The sequence below is a fragment of the Phyllostomus hastatus genome, unplaced genomic scaffold (genome assembly GCF_019186645.2).
Source record: "Phyllostomus hastatus isolate PE091 unplaced genomic scaffold, TTU_PhHast_1.1 phas_scaffold_60, whole genome shotgun sequence".
In the NCBI taxonomy this organism is placed as follows: Eukaryota; Metazoa; Chordata; class Mammalia; order Chiroptera; family Phyllostomidae; genus Phyllostomus; species Phyllostomus hastatus.
Window position 1 is genome coordinate 11700454 of NW_025334038.1, and position 22574 is coordinate 11723027.

At 34.3% G+C, this 22574-nt stretch overlaps 1 protein-coding gene across 1 annotated transcript in view; it reads right to left on the bottom strand.

The window, feature by feature from the left end:
* ZRANB3 (zinc finger RANBP2-type containing 3) overlaps positions 1-22574 on the bottom strand; it is a 226103-nt gene that overhangs the window by 111669 nt on the left and 91860 nt on the right. Inside the window, exons 4-6 of the mRNA XM_045826044.1 lie at positions 4092-4270; positions 2777-3008; positions 1182-1267 (exon numbers count right to left, since the gene is read on the bottom strand). Of these exons, the coding sequence (XP_045682000.1) occupies positions 1182-1267; positions 2777-3008; positions 4092-4270 (497 nt within the window). The remainder of the gene's footprint in view (positions 1-1181; positions 1268-2776; positions 3009-4091; positions 4271-22574) is intronic.

A 22574-nucleotide genomic window follows, 5' to 3' on the forward strand; every position in this document is an offset into this window, starting at 1 on the left:
TCTAGGAAACACAGATAATTCCAAACAAGACGAACCCAAAGAGGCCCACACCATGACACATCATAATTAAAATACAAAAGGTTAAAACCAGACAGAGAATCCTAAAATCAGTAAGGGAACAGCAGTTAGTTACCTACAAGGGAGCTCCCATGAGACTGTCAGCTGATTTCTCAACAGAAACTTTGCAGGCCAGCAGGGATTGGCAAGAAATACCAAAGTGATGAAAAGTAAGGACCTATAGCCAAAATTATGCTATCCAGCAAAGTTAGCATTTAAGGACAGATAAAGAGCCTCCCAGACAAGAAACAGCTAAAGGAGTTCATCACCATCAAACTAGTATTACATGAAATGTTAAAAAGGGTCTCCTTTAAGAAGAAGACCAGAAATATGAACAACAAAATGGCCATAAACATATCTATCAATGATTGAATCTAAGAAAACAAAATAAAATAATAAGCAGAACAGAAACAGAATCATAGATAGAGAGAACATTTTGATGGTTGCCAGATGTGAGGGTGGATGGGGGAAAAAGGTAAAGGGATTAAGAAGTACAAACTGGTTGTTATAGAATGGTCATGGGGATGTAAAGTACATCATAGGAAGTGTAGCCAATAATCTAATAACTATGTATGGTATCAGATGGGTACAACACTTATCAAGATGTTCATTTTGTAAGTTATATAATGTATAATCACTAGGGTGTACAAATGAAATTAATATAATGTTCCATGTCAACTATAACTGAAAAATTAAAAATGATTTAAACAAGGAAAAAATATTAAAAATTAAAAAACAATGCCAAAGCTCTTTCAGTTACTGATTGGAAAGATCTCCAATACAAATTTGGTGAAGACAGCTAACTGCAGAACAGTATATACATTATACTACTAAATATGTAGAAATAAAAATTAAGTATTATTATACATATAATTCTATGTGATTTTTTGTGCATAGAGTATCTCCAGGAAATACACAAGAAACTGCTAACAAAAAGGAAATAAAAAGAAAAACTGTCATTATCCATTTATTTAATACATAGGTCATCACATAAAAATTTATTTGAAGAAATTAATCCAGAGCCACCACAAATTTGCAAAACACTGGAACAAGGAATGACTAATAAAGCTTAATGTTCACAGTACATGTGAGGATTAAAGCTTATAGAAAAAAGTCTCTCATACCTGACATGTGCGTTACAGTATCTTTTGGCATAGTCAGTCCATGTTCCAAATTTTTGTGGAAAGAGAGCTTCAATCTGCATAAAAAGCTGAAACAAGTGTTTTCGATGTGTTATAACATTCTCACAAAATTATTATTACAATAATAAATCCAGTTAAAAAAATAGTCAAAAGTTAAAGAGGAAATCTACCTCTCCTTCCTCAGGGTCCCTCCTTCCCTTGCAGCACCCCAATCCTGCCCTACTATTCTCTAGGGATAATTGCCATTCTTTTCTTAAATACACATTTATGGATTTTCTATGCCTAGATAAGTATATGTACATATTCTCTTTTATTCATATAACTAGGATCATGTTATACAATTAGAATTTGTCCCAAACATGTCTTAGACATCATTAAAGTACTTACTGTTTTAAAAATTATAAGCAATGTATTACAATAATGAAGCACTGTTTAAAGGCTACACAGCAACTCATTGTGTACATGTAATGTAAAATGCTTAAACAGTCTCTTATTAATGGGTATATAGGCTGTTTCTAGCTTTTATGTGATTATAAAAATTAATAACTTAATGTAGGTCTATATGTGTATACATATATGTTAATATATGTAGGTATAGTTATATGTACTACATATACATCTATTTATCATCTGTCCATCCATCTGCATTTCTATTAGATGAGTTTGTAGGGTATATTTTTAAAATTGAGCCCTGGCTGGTGTGGCTCAGTGGATTGAGCACTGGCCTGAGAACCAAAGGGTCACTGGTTTGATTCCCAGTTAGGGAACATGCCTGGGTTGTAGGCCAGGTCCCCAGTATGAGGCATGAGAGAGGCAACCATGCACTGATGTTTCTCTTCCTCTCTTTCTTCCTCCCTTTCCCTTTCTCTAAAAATAAATAAAATCTTAAACAATAATAAAATTGAAATAGGGTTGAAAGTAAATGCTTTAATAGACAGAACTTCCCTGGATTACAGTGACCCTTACAGACTCATAAGAGTTTCATTCATTATTTCTTCTTCCTAATGCTTTAAGCACTCCTTACCCCACCTGCCTCTCAGAGTAGTAAAAGCTAAGTGGGGCATCTAATGCTTTATTCCTACATTCTAAGCAGATACACTATTTGGTCTGCCCATAATTTTCTACCTTCCCAAGTGTGGATCTTAAAGTGAAACAGAAAGAGATTATAGAATACAGTATAAAATATGATATATCTTAATAAAAGATAAAAAGTTGATACAACTCCAATCGTAAGGAGTTTATAATGTAGAATAGATTAGAGAGAATGAAGATTAAGGCCACAGAACAATCAGAAGAACACAAATGTTATTTACAAATTTGTACCAGATATGAAAACCTTATAATAAAGGTAAAAACTTTTTTAAAAGTAGGAACTCACAAGCATGGCTAAGGTTCACATGTAAATATATAAAAAGTCATAGTAAAATATATATTTAATCATTAAGAGCCACCTAGAAATTCCCAAAGTACTCTTCTGCCATTTGAGGCATCTAATTTAAAATTTCACAATAGGTGTTTTATTCAATGTTCTGTTTTTGTTTTTGTTTTTAAAGCCCAAATTATAGGGATTTTAATACCTCTTCAGGTCTTCCCAAAGCTGGAGTTCCTGTAAGAAGAATGGCTCGTTTGGCTTTCTGTACTATTGGCAATAAAATCTTGCTGCGACTTGCATTTCTGGACTTCATGTAGTGTGATTCATCCACTATCACTACGTTGAAGTTCTGATTATTCAGTGTGTTTATCAAAGCCTCCGCATCTGTCGTTAAGAGACCATAACCCAGAACTGTCACTTTGCTGGTCGATATTCTCCTAGAAAAGAAAATTCATGTACTTTAAAAAATATTCAGTAACCATTTTATCATAAACAATAAAACTTTTGGTAAAAAATACAAAAAAAAAAACAAGAGGAAAAATAAGAGGAGATGGTACCAGTAACGAAACCCAATTTCTCTTAAAACTTTATAGTCTTCAACTATAATAAACATGGATCCAAAATTTAAAATTGTTAATTAAATCCATTTTTTTGATAAGTGGTTTTTGGAAGATTTTGACATCCAGCAAGCCATATTTTAGTAGGATAAGAACATTATTTTCTGAGAACATTTGCTTCCATGCACCTATGATCATGAATAAAGTGGATACTCAAATATTTGTTGACTATTCCATGAAACCTTCCCACAAACAGAATAGCAGAGTTTTTAAAGCCAGATGCTACTGGGATTTTGAGCTGGACAATACTATTGCAGGGCTGTCTAGTACCCTCCAGAGAAATTCACAGTCTTGGCCCCTCCCATTCATGGACAGTAGAGTCCCTGTCATCATGACAACAAAAATGTCCCTGGCCCCAGAATGCTGAAGTGTGGGGAAAAGACAAAGTACCATCTCATGCAGAAAAACATTGGGCTAAAGTGACCCTGATCTTTTGAACTATCTCTGTAATTCATACATCTATACTATTCTTTATCATACTGTACTTTAATTATTCATTTACATATTTATTTCCATTACTATATCGTTAAGATCGGTGAGGGCAGTAGACATGTCTTATTCATTTTTGTATGTTCAGTGCTTTGATCCCAATCAGTATATAGAATTACATATTTGACAAGTAAATGCCTTAAAAATAAACCATGTCACTTTGCATTTTCTATATCACTAGTGAAAATAAAGGACAGAGTCAGTCTTCTGCAGTTCTCTACCTTTTAATAAAAATGGAAGAGCTCCTTAACAGCCAGTACCAACACAACAATCACATTTTTGTTGTTGTTTTTGTTCATAATGACAACTGCATTTTAAGCCCAGAATAAATCTACTTTATAATATAGAGACTTATTTGGTATATACAAATGTTTAGCACTTTTGTCCCCCAAAAGATTAAAAAGTTGTTCTTACCCAACATCAGTTTTATTCTGAATAACATTGATTTCCTCTGGACCTAACTCTGGGATCCATTTCTCTATTTCTTCTGTCCAAGGGTACCTCAGAGATGAAGGGACCACTATTAAAAGAGGCCATTCCTCCTTATAGAAGTAAGCGATGGCAATTGCCTGGATTGTCTTTCCTAGACCCATCTAAAATAAAAATAAATAAGTAGGTAGATAAATATAAAGGTTAAAATATTTTAAATAAAATACCAAATATTTTATTTAAGAGTATTATTATTCACATAATTTTCCAATGTGAAGTCCATTGAATTACAGTTAATGTTCAAGATATGATGACCCTTAAAATTCATTGGAAAAATTATACTATTTTCAAACCACTTTTCATTGAACTTAAAGACAAAATGACCACTACTTTAAAATATTAACTATACTGGTTTCAAGCAACTTAATTTTATAAAAATTTATCTTACTGTTTATAATTTCTCCTCTTAGAGAACAGAAGAGGAAATGCTTCACCTTTACACTACAAAATCATGTTATTTTAAAGGTAGAATAAACTCCTAATCATGTACATTTTAGAGGAGAAGTAAGCACATGGTGGTTAAATTATCTGTTCAACTTAACACTTAACTGGTTGCAAAATTAGTATGATGTCTGAGGCCCAGGTGTTGAGTGTCTTTCCACTTGATTGTTTCATACTTATACTGTACTGCCTCATCTCTAAGCTGTACCCATTTAAAAATCAGTTACCACATGAATCTTTATAAAGGTCTGATCCTGTGCATGTGCAGTTCATGAGATGGCCAAGGACTTGAGGGTAATATGTACATAGAGCTTTTGGTCTTTCCCTCAAGTTTCTTCCTTTCTGAGATTTTCCTCTTCATGTCCCAATGGCACAATACATAGTTTGGAAACAACAGAGAGGCAGTCTCTCACAGAAACAGATGTAAGTAGCTTATTTCAACTATGTGGCTTACAGCTTTCAGAATTTAAGGAACTGGACATTCACTGAAGCATCTAGGCAGCTGAGGAAGAACAGAAAGCCAATTTTGCAAGTTATGAATGTACTAATTTATTAAGTTGAGAAAATTCTAAACTATTCCCAGTTATCTTATCATACTTTCCTAATAACATAAAAATTATGATTGCCTTTAAGAACTAAACCAATAAAATATTAAGTATCAACAAAAAAAAATGACATCTTAAATGGAAAGAATAATTCCCCAGTCAAGAACACTTGAGTTTAACCTAGCTTAATCTAGCTAAGGAGATAATGTGTTGAATACAAGAATAAACAATTAAAGCAAAGGAAAGGACATAATAGTCTGACTCCATTTTTAATGTTTGAATTCTGACAGCACCATCAATCCCATTTACCCTTCTGCCCCAAATTTGGGGAATGTGATAAGAAAACATGGGTGCTACTTTCTTTGTCACCTGAGGGAAATACAACCTGGTCCACATATGGAGAACCCTCATCTTAGACTTACTCCATAAATTAAAAAAAAAACCCAAGCTAGTCTACTTTTCTTTTCTTAAACTATTTTTATCTGCTTAGGAGCCTCCCCTGCTCTCCACAGAAAGCTTTATTATATGAGTAATAAACTTTTTCTTATCCTATAGCATCTGTGTGACAGCATCATTCTTGGCATGTGAACCAAACAGACACCTACCTCCTCAAAGATGACCACAACAAAGGAAAAACCATTTCTCAACATATAAAAAGTTTTCCTTGAGCTTTGTTAGCTTGAAGTGAAAAAAAATCTCAGAATATAATTAACTTAGAATCCCTGAAAAAAAAAAAAGTTTCTGCAACTGCATACCTGAAGATAAACCCTATACTGATAAGGGAATTCACCTAAATAATGAGATTCTAGTAAGTTTTTATTTGGTTATCTTTCCCCAAATATCTAACCCCAAACTTTCTATGCAGCATCTCTTCAGTTAAAAGATTATGTATTTAAATGACTAACTGTGATTTACAAAAATTAATAAGATATTTTCAACACCAAGTAATGCAGTCCGTTGCAAACCTTCTTGTTATCTGCAGGTGATTCTTACTTTTAGGGGCATCACCCAGTAAAAGATAAAGTTGGTGGGACAAACCCAAACAGAACATGATTCCAAATTAGAAAATAAAAGTATATTAGTGTAATGTAATGTTCCCATTAAGGAAAGAAGTGATATATAGCACAGGAAAGCTGAGTTCCAGGTGAAATTTGTAAGTAATAAAATAATTGTCTGGGACTATTTTTTTCCCTAGAAACAAACTTTTAAAATGTACTTATAGTTTATTCAACAAATGGTGTTGGGAAAACTGGACAGATACATGCAAAAATAAATAAAACTAGATCACCTTCTTACACCCTATATAAGCATAAACTCAAAATGGACAAAGACTCAAATGTCAGACTGGCCACCATAAAAATCCTAGAAAAAAACATAGGCTGTAAAATCTTGGCTATTTCTTGTAGAGATATTTTTTTCTGATATATTGCCTTGGGCAAGGGAAATAAAACAAAAAAATAAACAAATGAGACTACATCAAACTAAAAGTTGTTGCATACCAAAGGAAACTATCAACAAAATAAAAAGACAGCCCACTAAATGGGAGAACCTATTTCCCGATACATCTGATAAGGGGTTAATATCCAAAATTTATAAGGAACTTGTAATACTCAACCTTCAAAAAACAACCCAGTTAAGAAATGGACAAAGGAATTGAAAAGACACTTCTCCAAAGAGGACATACATATGGCCAACAGACATGTGAAAAGGTGTTCAACATCACTAATTGTCCCGACCTCTGGCCTGCAGTGGTCGTGGAACACTGCGGATGGCTCGTGCAAACACGAGAAAAGCATCCACAGAGACAACCAGGTCCTGTGGGGAAGTAGGGACGGAACAGCCACTCTCTCTAGTGGAGAGTGCCCCGTTTCCATCCCCAAGCAGATTTTTATTAAGAATGCACACTTAGTTTGTGGATTCACAGTCTGGCAGAAAAGATCAAAAGAAGTAGGTGACTTTCAAAGGTGCAGACAGAACCCCCACTGTGATTCTGGGCAGAGTTTGGAGTTTTAACATTTGAAAGGACTAACAGGGCTCAAAGGACTAGTTTTGGTTTCCTGTCTGTGCCTTCAAATTCTAATCTAATCATCCTCCAGCAAACACAGATCTCACAGGATCTTGCATATTCTATGTCCCAGGCTTGATTACACCAGGGGTCCGCCGTCTCTGGTCTGGGCTGCACTGCCCCTGTTATTTCCACAGGCCTGAGTCAACAGAGGAGACAAAGGCAGCCAGGAGTCTTGGAATTCTCACAACTCAGAACAAGGACTCAGGTTTAGACAAAGCTGAGGGGGCAGGGGTTGATGTCCATCACCCCTTCATTTCCTCAGCCCCCCAATCTCTTCCCAGAGGCCTCCTCAGGATCATGCCTGCCTTAGGCGATTCCTCTGTGGGAAATCTTACCCATCATTGGCTAACTGATCAAGCATAGGAGGTCAGGCACAGAACAGGCAGTGTTCATGCCAGGGAAATAAGTTTTGTCTCATTAGTGGCTCCTGGTCCAGAGGTCTCTCACTTGGCCTAAGTCACGAGGGGTTACAGCTTCCTGAGACCAGGCAGGGCAGACCCCAACAACTAATCATCAGGAAAATGAAAATTAAAACCACAATAAGATATAACCTCATACCTGTCAGAATGGCTGTCATCAATAAATCAACAAACAGCAAGTGTTGTTGAGGATGTGGGAAAAAGGGAACCTTCATGCACTGTTGGTGGGAATGCAGATTAGTGCAACCATTGTGGAAAGCAGTATGGATTTACCTTAAAAAATTAAAAATGGAACTGCCTTGTGACTCAGCAATTCCACTTCTGGGAATATATCAAAAAAAACCTGAAACACGAATTTGAAAGAATATATCCACTCCTATGTTCACTGTAGTGATATTTATAATAGCCAAGATTTGGAAGCAGCCCTAGTGTCCATCAGTAGATGAGTAGATTAAAAAAAGCTATGGTACATTTATACAATGGAATACTACTCAGCTGTAAAAAAAGATCTTACCCTTTACCACAGCATAGATGGACCTAGGGAGTATCATGCTAAGTGAAATAAGCCAGTCAGAGAGAAAGACAATTACCATATGATTTCAGTTATATATGGAATCTAATGAACAAAATAAACTATCAAAGTGGAGACTGACAGACTCATACATACAGAGAACATTCTGACAGCTGTCAGAGGGGAGGGGGTTGGAGGCTGGGTGAGAAGGGTAAAGGGACTGAGCAAAGAAATAGACTCATGGACACAGACAACAGTAGGGTGACTGCCAGAGAGAAAGGGAGTGGGCAGAGGTAGAAGAGTGTAAAGTGGGGATAAATGGTGATAGAAGGAGACTTGACTTGGAGTGGGTAAACACACAATACCATATACCAATGATGTACTGTAGAATTGTGTATCTGAAACTTATATAATTTTATTAGCTAATGTCATATCAGTAAGTTCAATAAAAAACATACTTAGATTTCAGTATTTTGCAAATAATTTTAAATAGCATAACATTCAACTATAAAAGCAGTAACATATGTCAAGTAATTTAGGTTTAAAGAAATAACCATACTCAGTAGGTGGTTCAAAGCTCTTGGCTAAAACTGCAATAGACTTTGTTAAAATGGAACCATTAAAGCTAAGTCACCTATTAAGAACCAAAGCCTTAGCCCTGGCTGGCGTAGCTCAGTGAATTGAGCGCGGGCTGGGAACCAAAGTGTCCCAGGTTCGATTCCCAGCCAGGGTACATGCCTGGGTTGCAGGCCAGAACCCCCAGCAACCTCACATTGATGTTTCTCTCTCTCTCCCTCTCTTCCCTCTCTAAAAATAAATTTAAAAATTAAAAAAAAAACCACATTATTTTAAAAAAAAGAACCAAAGTTTTGACTCTAAAATAGTACAACTGTCTAGGTAACTATTGTACATAAGAAGAGTTAAATAGAATACATTAACTTTAAGGGTACACTTTATAAGTAGTTTTCAAAATAGTAAGGGTATACTTTATAAATGTATTTCAAAATAATAAATCACTTTTACTTAGAAGAATAATTTTAGGTTTTCTTAATGCCTTATTCTATAAAATTATTAAGAGCAATTAAATAATAATGATCCTAACTGACACGTATGATTCCAGCTTCAATTGTTTTAAATATTAAATTAATTTATTGCTATAATACTGAAGAGTAAAACATCAAATATATCCAAAGTATTTGGCTGTTTTTCTAAAATTGAAGTTATTGGGCTGATATCAGTTACTAATATTATATAAAGTTCATGTGTACAATTCTATAATACATCATCTGTATATTATATTATGTTTTCACCACTCCAAGTCACGTCTTCCTTCCATCACCATTTATTTATCATCCCTTCTGTACCCGCTTCTCCCTCTCTCAACCTCCCTTTCCCTCTGGTAATCATCATACTGTTGTCTGTGTCTATGAGTTTGTTTTTTGTTGTTGTTGCTTGATAGCTTTTATGCAAGAACTGTATACCCTAGATACCCGGTGACTGAGAATTTTTTTGAAACTGGGAAGTTTACTTTCCAGTTTAAAAAGCTATAAAGTAGCTTGTACCTTTTGGGACAGAGGCATGGGGTTATCTTTAGAATATGTGGCCTCTTTTTTCTAGAAGAGACTCCCTTGGAAGACCCTTTTAGGTATGTAGATTTCAAAGAATATTTAAATACAGATTTAATGAAGAACTAAATTAATGAAATAAACCACATAAAGAAACTCCAGGCTGAAATCCTATGTTCTATTATTTATAATTGTTAAGGAGGTATGTTTTAGAAAAACTATTTCCTTGTTCTTGTAGATTAAGTTAAAATTTTCTTCCCTACAGGGAAGTTTAGATGGTATGTTGAAAATTTTTGTTTGTGTTGTGTTTTCATTTATGTATTATTGGTTCATAGGAAACAAGGAACAACGAACAGGCCATGAAGATATGGACACATAGGCCCAATCTTTTTTTTTTATTCAAAACTAAAGAGGCAAGGGAACGCAATTTAGGATCTAAGATGGCAGCCAAGTAGGTGGAAGGTGGATTCACCTCCTAAGAACAAAATGGAATTACAACTAATTATAGAATAATCAACCTGAATAAACAATGGAAGACTAGCTAAAGAGAAATCTTATAACCAAAGATGTATAGGAGAAACCACAGTGAGACTGGTAGGAAAGGCTAAGACATGAAAAGGGCTGACCCTACTTTCATGGGTGGCAGCTGAGGTTCAGGAGGGAAATTCAGCTGTTGGGGGGGGTTCTTGACCCCAAGGCAGGCTACACAGTCCATAGCACCAAAGCTGAGAAGAGGCACCCACATTGCTGTGAAAATCAGCGGGGATTCTGTCTTCCAGGGAGAGGCAGCAGACTGCTAGAGATGTAGGCAACCTCCTAAGGCGTCAATGCATAAAATCTTGTTCACACTTATCCTGGGCTCTAGTAGAGAAAGGACAGAGCAGACTAAAGTCCATGTGGAAGGACTGGCATTTGTGGCTCTTGGGAGAGAGCTGAAGGGACAGCAACCAAGACCCCTGTGAATAGCCATTCCCCATACTGCAGAGGCCATCTTTCTTGGGTGGAGCACTCCTCTCGGAATGGCATTAGCCTGGGGAAATACAATAGCCCCACCCTCTGTACTCTCTGTTGTCCCAACTGTGGAGTTTGCACCCTGCTAAAAAGTCAGCTGCTTGGGCCTATGTGTAGAGATCTGGGCAAACTCAGGGGTGTCAGTGACTAAGCTATGTGGCTTTGGAGCAGGAGACCTACCCAGCCACCCAGATTACCATCTGCTTGGAGAAGATAGAGGCAGACCTGATGGAGCTGCAGGGACTTGCCTAGCTACACAGATTTATTCTAAATATGTATAACCTTTAAATAAACAACCCCTTTCCTTTTTCACCAAACTCTTATATTGTGAGTCATGCTTCTTGCTGGCGTGCAATTGAATCCTACAACTGTTCCAGAACAGCACTGGTGGGGTTCTGTAACAAGAAGGCCAGAAGGGAGAGCTTTCATACCTTACACTGATCTTGAAACACAACAGGAAGAACTTTTTGTTGGTAACAGCCCTCCCAACTTCTACTTCCCTTCTATAAAAGTTTCTTTTCCTTCATTTTAGCAGACTTGAACATGGTCTGCCATGGTTGCTTATTTCAGATTCAATTCTTTCTTGTCCCAATGACCCCTTTGGTAGAGAAATATCTGCCTGACTATTTGTTTAAAGTCAACAACATTCATACAATCCAATATTATATACTCATCTTTTAAAAAATGGGATATATCCATAGCCGATATGGAAAGATTGATAAGTCACTGGCTGTAAAAAAAGTATATTGAAAAGATAAATAGTATGGTGAATATCAATAGTATGGTGAGTATTAGAGGGAGAACAGAAGAGGGAGCAAGAAAAGAAGAGGGAGGGGAAGGAAGAAAGAAGGGAAGGGGGTGAAATGAAAGGAACTGTTAATAATGTTACCACTGGAGGTTTGGACTACAGGGATAGACAGGGAAGGAAAATAGATTTTAAACTTTTATTTCTAGGGGGGCAGTAAAGGACAGAGAAAGAGAAACTTTTAAAAAAATATCCAAAACAGTCTTTGAGATATAACAAATTTCTGCTAAAATGTGGATATCAATTGTGACTTCAAAATTTGTGTTTGCTGGGGAAAAACAATTCCACCCAGTAAAGGAAAGAACAATCCCAATATTTTGAGTTTCAAAATGGAAAAATGAACAGACCGCAATGTTTTAAAAAATTGTTAAGTGATATCTCTAATGTGATGAGCAATCTGTTGTTACCATATTGAAAATCTTTAGTGATGTTTCCTAAATGGTAGCTTAATATGACAACCCAAAACATGCCTCCTTAGAATAAGGATTACTTTGAGCTGATTATATTTGAAAAACAGTAGATACAGGAAAAACTTTGAAGATGGAGAAGTTACCCTATTTTGTAAGAAAAACTTAAATTTATGAAGAAAATCTCTATTTGTAAGTGTCACTCTCTCCCTCTGTACCTGGAACAGAGGATGACTCAAAAACAACAAAAAAATTCTTAGCAATGGATAAGGCCCAGAGTTAAATACGCCTAACAAGGCTTACTCTTGTTCACCATGCTTTACCTGGTAACCTCCCATAACTGACCCCACATGAATCTTTCTCTTCTGTTTAGCTGAAGATGGTGTTTGAGGTGGTGGCCTGGGATAACTCAAGGAGTTTACTTTTTTTTTTCCTGAATATCTTCCCATGTACATGAAGTATACAAGTTAATCAACTTCTATTTCTTTTTCTCTTGTTCATCTCACCCAAGAATTCTGACTGATAAAGGGAAAATTATTTTTCTTCCTTTATATTCATATTTAATTTTAAGGAGTCACAAGTCATAATAAAAATGAGATACTTAACTAAAATGTGAAATGCTCAGATGAATATGCATTATTCATTCAGATAGGACACTAAGATAAAATATGAGTAAATAAAAGATAATGACAGAATAATGTAGATTGGTAATACTGAATAGTTCAGAATTAATTTTCCTTAAATTTTTGTGTCTTTTAAAATTTGCTTTATAAAATTAAATTCAGGTGAACAAATTATATTAAGGTTCTATTAATTTTCTCCATATGTATTATTGGATTAGTGCCTTGGGGATTTCTTGAAAACGAGAGCCCAACACAACATAAAGAACACAAATATACAGGTATAGTAAAGGGAAAAGAAAAGTGGCCCAATATCTTGGTTATGCTCTAGGTTCTTAAAATCAATTGTATTTATGAACCATGGGGATACAAGTTAAAAATTCAAACTTCAGGACACCAACTCTCTAAATTGTGATTCTAAAGAACTGGACTTTACCAAAGTGTCCCAGGTTCGATTCCCAGCCAGGGTACATTCCTGGGTTGCAGGCCAGAACCCCCAGCAACCGTACATTGATGTCTCTGTCTCTCTCTCTGTCTCTCTCTCTGTCTCTCTGTCTCTCTCTCTCCCTTCCTTCCCTCTCTAAAAATAAATAAATAAAATCTTAAAAAAAAAAGAACTGGACTTTAAAAATAAGAACTCCTAAAGGTATTTTTATGTGGATAGCTCTCAGGGTGCATTTGAGAATAACTACTCTGAAGATTAAATCTTGAAGAAAAAAAATCTTGGAGTTCTTTGTCTAAGTCTTGGCCATTTTCTCCGCAGGAGAAAAAAAAGTTGAAAGCAGAATTAACGCTTTCAAGATTTTATTTTTTAACTTATTATTAATTTCTGGGGGATCTTGTTCCTTGATTGATATTCAACTATAATTCAAAGGATGGATAAATACAGTGCTTTCTACTGTGATATGCAGTATACAGAACAGCCTTTATAAATCTAAATTGCCATCATGTTTTGTAATTGGGAGTCTTGGTGTCACCATTGTCAATAAAGAAAATTTTCAATAAATATGCATTACCTCATTAAGGTGAAAAGAAGAGTACCAGCTTGGCTTAAGCTTAATCTGTTTAGATGAACTAACAATTTAAAAGAAAAAGACTAATTTTAAAGGTTTAATAAAAGCTCTTAAAGGAGATTTAATTTGTATATTGCTTTGATTATACATTACTTCAGGCAATCAATTAAAGTACTACATTAAAGCAGCTATGCTAAAACTTAGCCATTTAACAGTTAGAAGAATAAATAACTTACATCACCAAAATTTCTAATAATGAACACAGAAATCATATAGTATAATGTATTCTTAAAGGAAAGAAAAATACAAAATACATAAAATATTTCATGTATAATAATACTATAAATGTATTGATCACAAATGTAAACAAAGGAGTCTTTCAGAAGTATATGAAAACAAGAACTAAGAAACAAAGAGTAAACAGTAAATATTTGCACTTGGCAAACTGATTATTGCCATTAACAATCACAGATCAATTCAGCTAGATTTTTGTAAAAGATACAATGAATAATCCCTTACTTAGCATTGTAAATGATTAGTGTGGTGCCTTATATCCTTTTTTATGCGGCAACACTATGATTGATTTGAAGACATCAGACTTGAGAATAAAGAATCTTGCATTAAAACCCAGATCAGCTTATATAAATAATACTCTCTTCAATTACAGAACACAAAGAATTATGGTGGAAGTGAAGTAAATAGTTAAGGCCACCACTTATTTATGACAAAAGGAAAATCATTTCAGCTTTCAAAATAAGGGAGGAAATGCAAACCAATCAAAAGCAAATCAATCAATAGCCAAGAGATAAAATTTTTGCAAGGTTATTAGAATGCTTCCAGTTGAACAAGTACTTGTCGGTTCTTATGTTGATACACAACAATCACCTTAGAACCATTAGAAAGCAACTTGAATCTCAATCCATTAATTTTTGAAAATGTTAATTAAGCAATGTTAGAGATTCACTGCTCAGGTTCAGAACTGAGACCCTTTTAAGATGGGTCTTATATATATTACAAAGAAAGTAAAAAGGAAGTCTCATAAGAAAAGTTTTTTAAAAAAGAATTAACTCATTTTAAGTGCTTACATAAAATAAAAAGGTAGCAAAATAAGAACAAATGCTAACCACAACTTTTAAAAAAAGTTTAGTATTTATTGTCTTTTTTTTAAATCACAATTTCTACAAGTTGCTAAAATGCTACTACTGACTAAATATGAAAGCCTAATAAATTGGGTAGACAGCTTTCAAAAGTTAAAACGTAAAGGATGGCCACCAAAGCTGAGATTAGGCTGGAATGTTATTGCTGAAACTGAGGGAAGTTCATGATTATATAAGGCTAAAAATCAATTGATCATTCTAAGAAAAGATATGGTATGTAAACCAAATATTAAAATTGCTGTTGAAATTTGCTTAGGTATGATAAAGAAAAGCAGAAACCCAAAATGGCACCAGTTCATGATCAAAGCCAAATGATATCAAATCTAGATATAACACTGATCTAATTGCAGTTTCAACCTCTCCCAGAAACATAATCTTAATCAACCAGTTTGGAATTTTTTTGCTGAGCACCAGTAATCTAACACAGTGGCCCCTCTTCATCCTCCACAGAAAGAAGAGGCAATCTACATGATCAAAACCCTTTCTTTCTCCGCAAAGAAAAGATGTCCAGGCCCCAAAACGATCCTTTCTTTTGTTAATTCCTCCCTTGCCCTACCCTTCTTCCTATTAAAACCTTCCATTTTGCACAACCTCGCTTAATAAAGCCAAGTAGATCTTCAAATTTACTTGGTTGAATTTTGAGGTGTAAAAAATACAACACACACACAAAAATAGGACTACCAAAAAATTAGAGAAAACCATAGATTTTTAAAGAAAGTACTTATTACTTAAAAATTAACTCTTATGCTTAGAGAATATTTACAGATATGGTTTTTATTTGGCCTAAAAAAACAACCATAAGATAGATTTTCCTGGGTCCAAACTATATAGTTTTTTTTCTTAGAACAGAAGTTCATAAATTAGACATAGTTACAGCTACTTTCTCCTGTAATACAATGTTATATGAACACCAGGGAGGTATTAAGCGAGGTGAAATATATTTGGTTTTTGACATTCTTTTATTGCATAGGGATGCTGCTTGTTTTCCCATTATAACTAAATATGTTATTGGATAATTTCTCTGTTATTTCTTTTCTTTTGTCTTCTACTATAGCACTAATAATGCTCCAAAATTTTTAAATCAATCTATATACAAAAAAGGCTCAAATGTATATAGCTCATCGATTACTACTTAAAAAATTCAATTTTAATCTGTAAAAAGAAATAAGATATGGCATCATATATGAGTCACATTCCTCATTTACTAAATACTATCATGTCAAAACCAGTCATTAAAAAATGACTGGTTTTGTGGAACAAATTGACTAGAGAAAATGTATCTCAACTTCAGAAAATTTAATGAAAATGTCATCTAAGAAAATCTTCCTAAGAAATAAATTCAAATTGGGTTTAGAGTTAAAATAAATGTTATTTGCACAGTATTAATGACTATAGCAATAAATAATAAATAACAGAAAAGCAATTTTCATGAGGAAGATACAATGTTAAGATTAAACCTGGGCTTGATTTAATTTTACTGAAGTATTAGTGACATTAGAAGTAGAGAAAATAGTTCATTATATTCATTGTTAACACTATGTCATGAACTAATAAGGTAAAGAAAAGAACAAAATATTGTGGAAATGTGTAAAAAAGTAATCAATGTTAGGAATTAATGTTAAAATTTATAAAGATAACCAACTCAATTGATGAATTAATGATATATTATGACATAACTTAAAATATGACATTTGAATAAAAATGTACTGACAGAGGGCCCAGAGACACATGAAAAGATGTTCAGTATCACTAGCCATCAGAGAGATGCAAATTAAAACCACAATGAGATACCACTTCACACTGGTCAGAGTAAATCAATATAAACAAATTAACAAACAAGTGTTGGAGAGGTTGTGGAGAAAAGGGAGCCCTAGTGCACTGTTGGTGGGAATGCAGACTGGTGCAGCCACTGTGAAAAACAGTATGGAATTTCCTCAGAACACTAAAAATGGAACTGCCTTTTCACCCAGCAATTCCGCTAGTGGGATTATATCCTAAGAGCCCTGAAACACTAATTCAAAGGAGCCTATGTACCCCAATGTTCATAGCAGCACAATTTGCAATAGCCAAGTGCCCATCTTAAGTGCCGATCAGTAAATGAATGGATTAAAAAACTATGGTACATTTACACAATGGAATTCTACTCAGCAGAGAGAAAGAAGGAGCTTATACCCTTTGCAACAGTATGGATGGAACTGGCAAGCATTATGCTAAGTGAAATAAGTTAGGCGGTGAGGGACAAATACCATATGGTCTCACTTTTAACTGGAACATAATCAACAAAAGAAAAAAGCAAACAAAGTATAACCAGAGTCATTGAAATTAAGAACAACCTAAAAATAGCCAGAGGTGGGGGAACGGGACAGTGGGGAGAAGGGTTTCAGGAACTACTATAAAGGACACATGGACAAAACCAAGGGGGAGGGTGGAAGCAAGGAAGGGAAATGGGTTTGGATGAGATTAGAGGGAGGGGTGGGGAGAAAATGCAGACAACTATAATTGAATAACAGTAAAATAATAAAATAAAAAAATGTACTGAAAAGTGACAAGGATATTCAGTCAGTAGTATTTATTTTTTATCCCTTGTAGTATCATTTATCATTAGTAGTCTCAATACTAATGTTAATAAAAATAGAGTCATTTTTAGAACTCACTTAGCACAGGGAAGAAAAAAGCCTTGGAAGTAGCACAAATGAAAAATAAGCAGCAGACACATAATTTAAAACAGTCTAAGAGATTTAAGGAAAATACTTGTCTCAGTAGTTGATAACCCCGAATAACTGAAAAAGTTATATTGTGGGTACTGTATAATGTTTAAAGGAGGAGGAATATAAAGAGAGCATTTGAAAAATCTTTCCTTCAAAATTGTTATGGTAAACAAAATTTGGATGCTTGGTTGTCCTAAAAACTTTGACTCTTCAGAAATACCTCACTTCCTACAGGCTAAATACATAAGATTTCAAACAGGGAAATATTATCATTAAAGAAATAAATCTCTAAATTAAGCTGTCCAATTTTAGAGCCTGAAAGAAGAAAAGGATATCAAAACTTTCAGAAAATGCAAAAGATTGAATTATTCTACTAAAAATTTGGGTCACTGAGTAAAATTAGATACAGATTAAGAAAGATACATACTTCACATCACTGTAATATACAAAAAGAAGGCACTAAGAATCTAGAAAAACAGTTCTTTAATTTTAAAAAAGCAGTGTAAGCTTTTTTCAAAGAAAACATTACACAGAAACTCAACATTTATAAAGCTGAAAAAGCGAGGCAGCCGTGGATGACATAAAGTAGGGTCCTCACATTTCCATACCCTAAGTCTAACCCCAGGTCTGTGAAATGGAATTCTCTGAAATACAACACACAAACCACGAAATGTTCCCCAGTCAATACATTCAATTCTTTTTTTTCAGTGTTGGTTTTCTACTTACTTCTTCCTGAAGGCCCACCTCAAATTTACCTCCTTCACAAAGCCTCTGCCTTAAGCTGGAATTAATGGTTTCTTCTATAAAAGTACCATAGAATTTATATTATAAACTTCATTTGCAACATTTCTAGTATCCTACCTTTTACATAGATCACACAGAGACATATACCCCCACCCTTCCACTCCTGGATAGAAGCTTCTCAGAAAGTGGGCATGTTTTTTAAAACTATATTCCCAAGAATTTATCAAACAGAAGACCTTCCATAATATTTATTTGTTGAATATAGCAGTAAAAGGTCAATTAATCGAAAATGGGTTTAAAATGTTCTAATCTAAAGAAATAGGACCTGGACTGATAACAATCCTTAACTACTCTCTAAGTCTGCAGCCTTTATGTATATTCATAATTGTTCAATTCCCAGTGCAGAGGGGCTCCTTTGAGATTTTAAGCTTTGTGGAAATATAAGCCCATTACTAAAAAGGAAAAGCAGATTATAGACTGATAGTTAATTTTAACCACTCCTCCTGATTTTAAATAATTTCTATTCATTAAGAACAATCCATTTAATAAAGACTGGTGAGACAGGAATGTTTGCAGCATCCTTCTTACAATAGACTTGGAAGTGTTAATGTATAATAACAGTAATTTAGAGTGAGATAATGGCAGCAGTGCTTTGTGCCTTTCAAACACTTACGTGAATAGCAAACATTATATTCCTGGAAGATGCTTTGTGTCTGACTTTATCTGGGTAGGGTTTAACTCACCATTGCTTTCACCTCTGCTTTTCAATTTGAATTTTGTCCAAGACTATTGAGAGAACGTTGTAATAACCCAGCTGTGCAAAACAGCAGGAGCAATAAACAAAATTACATCAACCTCCAAAGAAATCAGGGTAAACTTCATTAAAATTGAAAATGTAATCAGTTGCATTTGTATGTTGCTACTGTTCAAGATAAAAAAATTGAGGCTGAAAATGACTTGAAGGACAGCAAGAAAACTCTATAATAGACATTTTAATAATTAAAAAAATATCCCCATGCTCCAAACTCACTTAAAAGAATCATTTCTCCATTACCTTTATGATCTAAGGACAATTGAAGGTGGGTAGTATTGAGTTGTAGAACTAATTAAAAATACTTGTGACTAGTAGACAAGATGTCCAAGTTCTTTCTCTTTCCCTGTCTTATTCATTCACTCAGAAGGCATTAATTGGAAATCTATTATTTCCCAGACACAGCTAGGAAGACATGCCTTGAGTCCTAGGAGTTTCAATTTATGGGAGAAAAGCATATACAGTAGAACATAATTCAAACTATGGTAGAAGTAAAAGCACAGAACAACCAAAAGGCACCAAGGATAGTGATACAGAGGAAGTCATAATTAAAGAAAATTTTGAAAGATAACTTTATTAGATGGGCTTCAGAAAGGCTGAATATAAATGGAAAGGAATTAATCAGAAAATAGAACAGCATATATACTGATACCAAAGCATAAAGATGGTATTTGGGAATAGCAGAAAAGAGTAAAATGAAAAGTTGTATTTGTCCCATCCCTTACATAACTAATCTCATGAGAAAAGCATTATTATTCTATACTTTACAAAAGAAAACTGAGGCTCAGAGATTAATTAACCTTCCCAGAGGTTAATTAACCAATTAACCATAACCAGTATGACACTGGTAGTAAGTGGGAGACAATAAGTAGAAAGATGAAAATGTCACTAAAATGTATGCTGGAGAAGAGCTGAAGAAGAGAATGTAAGAAAGAGGTAGTGGCTAGCTTGTGAAGTGCTTTACTCTATAGGAAACAGAAAAAATTGAGAATTTTAGGAATATAACTCTAGTGGCAAAAAAAAAAAAAACAATGGCTGTTTTCATTTTATTCAGCTTTGACCTTGGAAAACAAAAGGAACACTTTCTAACTCATTCTGAGATCACAGTATCACCCTAACACCAAAAGCTGACAAAGTTGTTACAAGAAAGGGAACTACAAACCAATACCTCTTATGAACACAGATGTCAAAGCCCTCGACAAAATATTAGCAAATCAAATCAAACAATATATAAGAAGAATTATATAACATGATGAAGTAGAATTTATTCTAGGTATGTAAGACTGGTTCAGCATTTAAACATCAATTAAATGTAATTTACCACATCAATAGACTAACAGGGAAAAAAAAATCATATGATCATATCAAATAGATTCAGAAAAAGCATTCGATAAAATCCAACACCCATTTATGACAAAAGCTAACAGGAAACTAGGAACAGCAGGGAATGTCAATTTGGTAAAGAAACAAATCCTACAGCCCTGGCTGGCTGAGTGGCTCAGTTGGTTGGAGCATTGTCCTGTATACCAAAAGGTTGCAGGTTCAATTCCCAGTCAGAGCACATACCTAGGTTGCAGTTTCGATCCCTGGTGGGGATGTGTACAGGAAGCAACAGACTGATGTTTCTTTCTCACATTGATGTTTCTCTCTCCCCTTCCCTCTCTCCTTTCCTTTCTCTCTAAAATCAATAAACATATCCTCAGGTGAAGATTAAAAAGCAAAACAAAAAAACCTACAGCTAACATCATATTTAATGGAGAGAAAGTAGACCCTTTCACAATTACATAGGGAAGAAGGCAAGGATTTCTTGTCTCACCATTCCTATTCAATATTATACTAAAAGGGCTGCATACACAAGAAAAGGAAGTAAAATATACATAGACTGTAAATATGACATTGTATATAAAAAACCTAAAAGACTCCATTAAAAAACCCCTTAGAATTAACAAACAAATTCAGAAAGTTGCAGGAAACAAAAATAACATTTAAAAAATGTGTCCTAGCTGAGTGGCTCAGTTGCTTGGAGCATTATCCTGTACATAAAAGGGTACAGGTCAATTCTGAGTCAGGATATGTACCTGGGTTGCACATTTACCCTGGTTGTGGTACATAAAAGAGGCAATGGATCGATGTTTCTCTCTCACACTGATATTTCTCTCTCTTTTTCTCCCTCCACTTCCTCCTTCTCTAATATTAATAAATACATCCTTGGAATTAAGAAAAATTTTTAAATTTGTTGTATTTCTATACAACAAGACGTAATAAGACGTAACAAGAAACTATCAGAAAGAGATATTAAGCAAACTATCCCATTTATAATTACATCAAAAACAATAAAATACCTAGAAATAAATTTAACTAAGAAGGTGAAAGATTTGTACACTGAAAAATTAAAACATTAATAAAAAAATTGAAGGAGACTGAAATGAATGAAAAGATATTCTGTACTAATGAATTGGAAAAATGAATATTGTTAAAATGTCCATTCTAACCAAAGCAATCTACACAATCAGTGCAATCGCTACTGGAATTTCAACAGCATTTTCTGTTCAGTTTTTTCTGTAAAATAGAAGACACATTTTTCATTGTCACCAATAACTTTACTGATTTGGATATTTTGAGTATGTCGGCTATTTCCAATATGGTAGAACATTGATTATTCTCAATTAATGTTTCAATTTGATGGTTATCAACTTCAACTGGTCTACTTGACTGTGGAGCATCGTCCGGCAAGAAATCTCCAGCATGAAACTTCACAAACCACTTTTGACACATTCTATCAGTCATAGTATCTTCTCCATACACTGCACAGATCTTTTTTTGCATTTCAGTTGCATTTTTACCTTTCTTGAAATAATATGCTGGAAATGTTATTTTCCTCTATCTTCAATGTTCAAATGGCTACACAAAAATTCACCAATTGTGATGTTTTTTAAATATAGATTGATAGACAACTGTTACAATATAATAAAAAATATTGTTTCAAATGAAGTTAAAGACAACTAGGTGCTACTAGAGCCATCTTATGAAAAAACAAACAAACAAATTTTTGGTCAACCCAACAAAAGAGAGAAGAAATGGGGTTTCCAATAAATGCTGGATAGCCAGTGCAAAAGAATAAAACTGGACTGCAGTTTTATACCATGCACAAAAATTGAATTAAAGACTTAAATGTAAGACCTGAAACCACAGAGCTAGAAGAAAACATAGGTGGCATGCTTCTTGATATCTGTGTTGGTGATGATTTTTTAGCTGTCACACTAAAATCAAAGGCAATAAAGCAAAAATAAACAAGTGGGCCTATGTCAAACTAAAAAGGAAACCATCATCAAAACGAAAAACAACCTACAAATGGGAGAAAAATATTTGCAAATCATATATCTGATAAGGAGCTAATATCTAAAATATATAAAAAATTTATACAATTCAAAAGCAAAAACAAAACTTAACAAAACAAAAAAGACCTCAACCAATCTGATTAAAAACATGGGTTCTGGATCTGAACAGACATTTTTCCAAAGAAGACATACAGATATATAAAGCTTCTTTTCCAAAGAAGCCAATGGGTACATAAAAGATGCTG